General features: G+C 43.9%; 1 protein-coding gene across 1 annotated transcript; it reads left to right on the forward strand.

The window, feature by feature from the left end:
- The first annotated feature begins 4,616 nt into the window (after positions 1 to 4,616).
- LOC137439248 (SCAN domain-containing protein 3-like) lies at positions 4,617 to 8,147 on the forward strand. Its single transcript, XM_068134977.2, has 3 exons — positions 4,617 to 4,905; positions 6,378 to 6,756; positions 6,824 to 8,147. Exons 1-3 carry the CDS (start codon positions 4,617 to 4,619, stop codon positions 8,145 to 8,147), a joined length of 1,992 nt encoding a protein of 663 aa, XP_067991078.2.
- Positions 8,148 to 8,431: the final 284 nt, after the last annotated feature.

Here is an 8,431-nt window from a genome sequence, read left to right on the forward strand (position 1 = left end):
TGATCCACTGGATCCCGACCAACATCCAAATGGTAAACTATTGAACATTGTCACAGGGGAGATGGCACATGAAGACATAAATGCACACAATGCTGTGGACATTGGCCAAACAATGGTTAAAGAGTTCAGGAAAAGCTGGCCTTCAGGTTTCTATGATAAATTATCAAAGCCCATTGTAACTATGCATGACAAGAAGAAACATGTAACATTGGGTGGCAAGAAGTTGTATGATCAGGAAATGATCGATGCGAGGCTCATAGGTCTGATGTCAAGCAACCGATCAGTACCCATAGATGCCTGTCTGAGCACGGAGCTTGCTGCCTATCCTCCGGCGCTATTCGACTCAGCTGGAATGATGCGAGTATTAGGGTGCATCAAACGCCCTTAGGTTCTTGGATTTTAATGTCTATTCTCTCAAATGTTACACTTGTTGGTAGAAGTATGTATGCAAAAAATAAATGAAATCAGAGGTGGTCCTGGGTGGCCACCGGCCACTTTTATATATTTAGGGCCATTTTCGGGGCCGCACTATGTAAAAATGTTTGATTTTGTTATTTTACACCCAAACCTAGTCATGTTTGGTATCAAATTGAAGGTCTTGATGAGAGGAATACAAATATAACAATTTTATGCAAAAAACGATGGTTTGATAATTAGTTTGTATTTTTACATGAATGAAATCGGAGGTCTAATCGTGGGTCCCATACTAGTAGTCTAATAATATCCTTTATTTTCTTTCAGATGGCAGATAAGAAGACCAGATTAGCAAGTGCCATTTTTGGTCTTGGCAATGCTTTTACAGAAGCAGATGGTACATTGACAGGAGTCCGCCTCCCAACTTGCCGGCAGGTTCTTCGATGCGTGATGTGGTACATCCAGAAAGAAATATGTGAAGGCAAACAAACTCAGCCACTGAAATGGAAATCTGCCAGCATCGTCCTTATCCAGCTGAAAAAATTCTACACTAAAGCAAATATTCCTATGCTTTCAGACCATCAATGCTGCAAACTAATACTTGACCTTCTTAATGACAATAACAAATTGCGTCAAATACCTGTTTCTCGCCGAGAATCTCCAAGCACTTTGGCTAAGTTGCAAACCATGAATGAACGTCTTGATAAGACCTTTGGTGTATGGACAAAAGATGCAATGACAAACATTAAGAATGAGGAAGATAGAGTATTTTTAGAGTCAATGAAATCTGACAGAGTAGCCTCATTTGGTGGTGTTGACAAGAAGAAAGTTGATAAAGATCATAGAAAAGAAAAACGCCTCATAGCGGAAGCTTCAAGACGAGAACGTCATGAATCATCCAGTGTACAAGAGATGACAATTAGTTCTGTATGCTCTGATGATAGTGACTCTGCAGATAGCTTGGAAGAAACTGAAGAAGAGGCGATTCCAGAGTTTCAAAGGAAGCGTAGTCACCACAGATCAACATATGCAGGTACATCTGCCTTTATTCCTCATGATATTCTGAAAAGACATTCAGTTGTGTCTGTTGCTACTCGACTAAACATAACTCCTGTTCAACAGGTTGCGCTCACCAAAGCTGTAATTCAAGAGGCAGGAGGTGATCCACGTCGTGTGGCCAAGTCGTACTCAACTGCTGATAAGGCTCGACGGTCAATAACAAGTGCTATCGCCAAAGATATTCAAGAAAATTGGATCGCCCCAACAGCTGCAACACTTCACTGGGATGGCAAGCAGATACCAACGCTCACAAACAAGAATGTCAAGGAAGAAAGATTGCCAGTGTTGGTTGGGAATTCCACTGATGTAAAGCTACTGGGGGTGGCTAGATATCCTCCTGGAAGTGATAGGTCATCAGGTGACATCATTGCCGAGCACACTTACACGTATCTACATTCATGGAAGTGCAAACAATCAGTTGTCAACTTATGTTTTGACACAACAGCATCAAACACTGGACACGTTACAGCTGCCTGTGTTACCATTCAATCAAAACTGGACCGTGCTCTTCTGTGGTGTGCATGTCGCCATCATGTTGGAGAGGTAATCCTGGATCATGTGTTTGACGTTCTCAAAATTGAGGCATCAAAGTCTCCAGAAGTATCTTTGTTCCAAAAATTCCAGAAGAATTGGGAACGCATATCGCATGCAAAGAATGAAAGTTTAACCAAAATTGACATTTCCATGTACAATGACTATGCACAACAGCTGCTTTTATCCTGCAAAAACAAGGTTTTAAGCACAATCCGCACAAGCGCTTCATACTGTAGGGAAGACTACAAGGAAATGGCACAACTCTGCCAGGTAGTCCTCGATGATGATGTCACAAAACAAGGAACACTCCACAGACCAGGGGCCATGCATAAAGCAAGGTGGATGTCAAAGATTCTTTATTCCATCAAAATATGCCTACTTGAAGAGCAAATTTCTCTACTACCTCGAGGAACTGTAACAACACAACATCAACAGAAAAAACTGAAGGAGTTTGTTGTTTTTGTTGTTTATATTTATTGTGATTGGTGGCTCATATGTCAGTCTGCTTCAAATGCCCCATGGTTTGATTTGTGCTTTTACAAGACTCTGCTCAACTATAAAGCTGTCAACTCAACCATTTCAGTCAGCGCTGTGAAAGCCTTTGATAGACATTTGTGGTATTTAACCCCAGAACTGGTTGTTTTGGCACTGTTCAGCAATGCAATTCCTCAAAAGGATCGTCGTGCCCTTGCAGATGTGTTACTGGCCATACAACCAGATGAAATGCCAAGCACTCCAAAACACCGCTACGGTTCTGGATATGGCAAACCGTCATTTCCAAAAATTACAGAAGCGACAACCCTGGCTGATCTTGTGAACGAGGACTCGTGGTTTACAGTAAACCTTCTTCACCTAGATATGACCTTCCTAACAGAGGATGTTGACACTTGGCAAAACAATGAGCACTTCAAGGCAGCCAAGTCCATTGTGGATGGGCTTAATGTTGTGAATGACCCTGCGGAGAGAGCAGTAAAGCTCGCAACTGATTTTGTCTCAACTGCAAGAAGAGAAGACCACTTCCAAAATCTTCTTCAAGTGGTTGAATGTGACCGCAAAGCGAGGCCAAATTTGCGGAAACGAGCAAAGTTGGAGTAGTGACATTGGCGTTGTGCTTAATACATTTTCAAACTTTTAATCAATGAAAGTACAATACTACAACACTGTACTACAACTTTGTAATATGAAGAACGATTTTGGTTAATTTTACATTGACATGTAAGGTTGTTTTAACTGTTTGATATTAGGCATTTAGTAAAAGTAGGACTTTACTTTTGTATATAGGTATAATGGTTAATTTTACATTATCTTGTAGTTAATTTTACATTATCTTGTAAAGTAGTTTAGCTGTGGCCCTAAATGGCCCTAAATATATAAAAGTGGCCGGTGGCCACCCAGGACCACCTCTGATTTCATCTATTTTTTGCATACATACTTCTACCAACAAGTGTAACATTTGAGGGAATAGACATTAAAATACAACAACTTTTTGAAAATCATGGGGCGTTTGATGCACCCTAGCGAGTATCACAAAAGTCAAACCTGAAAACTGCTCTCCAAATCACTACTTCAAAGCGTTCAATCTCTATTGCTGACACTGCTGTGTACGATGTGTCTGCTCTGCTGTGGACCATTAACTGGCCAACTGGTGCACTCCAGTTGTATATCGATGCACTCAAGGTCTTTGTCAAGCAGGCATTGGTGGCTGGAAATGTCGTGTTTGTCTTTGATAGATACTTTGATAACAGTACAAAGGCATACTGTCGCCTGCTCCGACAGGAGAAGCAGGGAACCAGCCGAATCCACATACTTAAACCAGACATGCCCACACCACCTAAGAGTGCAATCCTTGGTGTCTGCAAAAACAAGATGCAGCTAAACAGAATGGTTGCTGAAGCCCTGCTGGATCCTGACTTCTACAAACCCGCCACACAGAATGGACATAGTTTGACTCTCGCAGGTGTAGGTGATGTGCCTCTAGAGATTATGATGGGGATATGTCGGGAGCGTACAGATCTCTCATCAAGCCGTGAAGAAGCTGATCCCATCCTCGTTCAACATGCCATATCACGGTGTGCGATGGGGGAGAACGTTCAAGTTATCTCAGATGACACAGATGTATTCATTCTTCTCCTCCATTTCTATGTCTCCCACAAGTGTACAAGTCCTCTATTCATGAGCTCTCCTCGTGCAGATCGTTCGATTGTAGATCTAAGAGCCACTGCCGAGAAGAACAAGGACAGGGCAAGGGCCATTCTTGTAATGCATGCGTTAACAGGGATTGATACTGTCGCAGCAACCTACAACATAGGTAAAAAGGTGGCACTCAAGGCCCTTCAAACAATTGACCCACAGAGTTTGTCCATCGTTGGCGATCCTTAAGCCAATCTTACTGAGATCTGCAGCTCAGCAACTGCCTTCCTGATTGCCTGCTTTGGCACGACATATGCTGAATGTAAATCAATGACCGAGTGCCGCCTCAAAATGTGGAAGAATAAAACAGGAGCTGGCACATCTATCAAGTTGTGTAGTCTACCACCTACAACTGAAGCAGTAACAGAAAATATCAAGAGAGCGCACTACCAAGTGGCGCACTGGCTGACATAACATAGATGTCCGGTATACCACCACAACTCAGTCCAAAAGACCATGGATGGGAGCAAGACGGCTCTGTCCTGAAACCCTGCACCATCACACAAGGAACAAAACTGGCCCCTGATGAGATCCTTGAAATGGTACGGTGTGGATGTGAAAAATCTGCTTGTAAGGGTGGAAATTGCAAATGTAGCCTCATCGGTTGCACAGTGTTCTGTGCCTGTGAAGCTGGCCAACTGTGTCTCAATCCACTGACCAAGAGATCAAACATAGAAGATGAGGGGGATGAGGATGGTGATGATGCCAGTATAGACTCATAAACTAATATCAGTACAACATCTATTAACAATTATGGCATAAATTTGGAGAATAGTAAAGTGGTCGCTATATTACCTCTTTTGTAAGTGTTTGCATTCAATTTGAGATTTGATATTTCCGTGTCGTGTCTTCTGTGGCCCAATATGAAACCAAACAGGCTTTGAAATTGACCATTACTATTTGACCTTGACTTCAAGTCACTCAAAACACCCTGGTTAATCTACTTATATGCCCATAGACCTAATATCTGGTAAAAAAAATCATCAGAACTGGCCTATAAAATGCTGAAACCTTCTATTTTTCATCTTTTTGGGGTCACATATCACATTGACCATGTGATCTTGACCTCAAAATGCTTCGGTCACCTCACAAATCGATTCAGCAACCTTGGAAACCTATAATTTGATAGTAAAACCAACAAAATCAACCATTAGTTGCTGAGATGTCCTAGTGGTTGTTTTTGCTAGATGCGGGTGGCAGCCATTTTGAAAATATGCAAATTTTAAAAATGCCACCGCCTAAATTTAATGTTATCATCCAGAAATGTTGACTAGGAGTCCCAAGGATGCCAAAAATGCAAAAACCTCTATGACTTGTTTTTTGAAGGGGTTCAACTGGATTTCCCCCTGACTCTATTGGCTATGAATGCGTTTGAGAGTGACAGTTCTCCGGTCACTGCTGCTCAAGTTAGGTTGTGGTCTTTCAGAGATCCTGTGTTATCTGTAGTCAAGCGTTGCGTTATGACTGGCGATTGGTCCGGCATACCAGACTCGGAGGAGTACAAAGTATATTTACGGTGCAGAGATGAGCTATCTGTCCAGTCAGATTGCCTAGTTTGGGGAGGACGTGTCATCATGCCAACACAGGGGAGAGAGAGATTGGTTTCTGAACTACATAGTACCCATCCTGGCATTGTTATGATGAAAGCTATTGCAAGGTTTCATGTTTGGTGGCCTGGTATTGATTCCGAACTTGAATCTTGTGTTCATCGTTGTGATACGTGTACGCAGCTCAGTAAGTTGCCAGCAAAATCGCCACTGAGCCTGTGGTCGTGGCCTTCCAAACCTTGGTCCAGGATTTATATTGACTTTGCAGGTCCGTTCTTAGGGAAAATGTTCCTAGTCATTGATGCATTTTCCAAGTGGATTGAATGCTCTATAACAATGGTTCCCAACCTGTGGTACACGAGGGCCTTCCAGGTGGTTCGCGAGCACTTTCGGGCTCAACCTTTTTAAAAAATGATTTGGCCCGATACATCTGGGAACCCTGACACACACTCGGCGCTGGCAGTTATCCCGTTGCCTCCATACTGTGAATGTGTACGTGTCTTAGCACTCGTCTGTGTTTCCCTTCACTTGTTATTATATTGTATCTTTATTTTTTTTTCTATATTTCTTTATTTATTTCTTGATTAATTATTTTATTCTTGACTAATTTTTTTTTTTTTTTTTTTCCCACAGGATTTGACAACATGCCGAAGCAAAAGTATGACCCGACATACATAAAGTATGGTTTCATAGCAATCGAACGTGGAGGAGAAGCTCTTCCGCAGTGTATGGTCTGCATGAAGTCCCTTTGCAATGAGGCCATGAAACCCAGCCTGCTCAGACGTCATCTTGAGACAAACCACGCGGACAAGAAGGATCGAGATCAGAGCTACTTCCAGCGACTTGGCGAGAACGTGAAGCGGCAGCGCCTGGACAAGACTGGCCAGTTCTACCAGAAGGGGGCAGGGATTGTCAAAGCATCCTATGAAGTCGCTCTCCTAGTGGCCAAAAACATGAAGGCGCATACCATTGCAGAGTCTCTCGTCATGCCAGCGGCAAAGATCTTGGTCAGGCACGTGATTGGAGAGGAGGCGGTGGCGAAGTTGGACAGTGTATCCCTCTCGAACAACACTGTATAGCGCCGTAGAGGAAATGTCAGGCGACATTGCTGACCAAGTGATTGCGGGAGTGAGAGCCTCAAAGTTTGGGTTTGCAATCCAACTCGATGAATCGACGGACGTCACCAACTGCTGTCAACTACTTGTCTATGTTCGCTTCACACAGAATAATACTATGAAGACTGAGCTGCTGCTGAGCCAGGAGCTATCCAGTACAACGAAAGGAAAGGATGTTTTCAACGTTTTGGACAATTTCTTCAAGCAGAATGAACTGGATTGGGGAAAGTTGGTCGGATGCACGACAGATGGGGCTCCGTCTATGCTCGGTCGAAAGTCAGGGTTTCAAGCCCATGTGAAAGCTGTGTCACCAAACGCCACCGGTGTCCATTGTTTCATACACAGATTCGCCCTTTCAACTAAGGTGCTCCCTCCGAATTTGTTATCATGCTTGAACCGAGTTATCAAAATCGTGAATTTCGTGAAAACATCCGCCCTGAATACTCGGCTGTTCAAACTGCTCTGTGAAGATCTCGGCTCCGACCACATCTGTCTCCTCTACCACACAGAGGTTCGCTGGCTCTCCCGGGGGAATACGACGAGGCGTCTCTTTGAACTGAGGGATGAACTCCTCGTATTCTTCACAGAGAAAGAACACGATTTTCAAAAAGATCTGGAGGACGAGGAGTTTATCTCAAGGTTGGCCTACCTGTCGGACATTTTTGGGGTCTTCAACCACTTAAACCTGTCGTTCCAAGGGCCCAACTGCACTGTCTCAGACTTCATCTCGAAGCTGGGAGCGTTTGTCAGGAAGTTGGACCTCTGGATCAAGAACGTGGAGAGAAAACGCTACGGAATGTTCGAACTCCTGACTACCCTTGAGAGCGAGCCCAATGATGAATTTTCCCAAGAAATTGTCCGTCACCTCTCACTGCTCAAGACTGAGTTTATGCATTACTTCCCAGACGTCACATGTTGTGCCTACATCGCCAATCCGTTTTCCGTTGATCCAGGCGATCTGCCTGTCAGGACCGGGGAACAAAAGGAGCTCATAGATGTCCAGGCTGATGAGACAGCAAAGACGAAGCACAAGGAATGCTCTCCTATGAACTTCTGGGTGAGCATGGCCTCCTCGTACCTGATACTAACCGGTCACGCTGTTCCCCAGCTACTGCTTTTCCCCTCTACATGGGAGTGCGAGCAGGGGTTCTCAGCCATGCTGACCATCAAGTCAAAGAGCCGGAACCGTCTTGCTGCGCCCGGGCATGATTTCCGATGTGCTGTGAGCAAAGTTATGCCCCGCATCGACCAGCTGGTGGAGAAGAAACAGATGCAGCCCTCGCATTAAATTGTGTTCTTTGTTGACAGTTAGTTCATTTGTGTGTTCTACTTGTGAATAAATTGATATCTTATCGAATTGAGTTTTTCTGGAACCAGGTGGTACGCGGCGACGGTACGGGACCTCCAAGTGGTACTCGATCAGAAAAAGGTTGGGAACCACTGCTCTATAATGTCTACCAGCACTTCTGCAGCTACCATTGAAAATTGACGTGTCATGTTCGCTACTCACGGTCTACCAGATGTGTTGGTAAGCGATAATGGCTCGTGTTTCACATGTCAGGAATTTCAGGA

This window comes from Myxine glutinosa, chromosome 14, assembly GCF_964187855.1.
Source record: "Myxine glutinosa chromosome 14, kmMyxGlut1.1, whole genome shotgun sequence".
In the NCBI taxonomy this organism is placed as follows: Eukaryota; Metazoa; Chordata; class Myxini; order Myxiniformes; family Myxinidae; genus Myxine; species Myxine glutinosa.

Coding starts and splice junctions, on each gene's coding strand:
- LOC137439248 (XM_068134977.2), top strand. CDS start 4,617: ATGTCCGGTATACCACCACAACTCAGTCCAAAAGACCATGGATGGGAG. Junction 4,906..6,377: donor TGAGGATGGTGATGATGCCA/GTATAGACTCAT, acceptor TTTTTCCCACAG/GATTTGACAACATGCCGAAG. Junction 6,757..6,823: donor GCGGCAAAGATCTTGGTCAG/GCACGTGATTGG, acceptor AACACTGTATAG/CGCCGTAGAGGAAATGTCAG.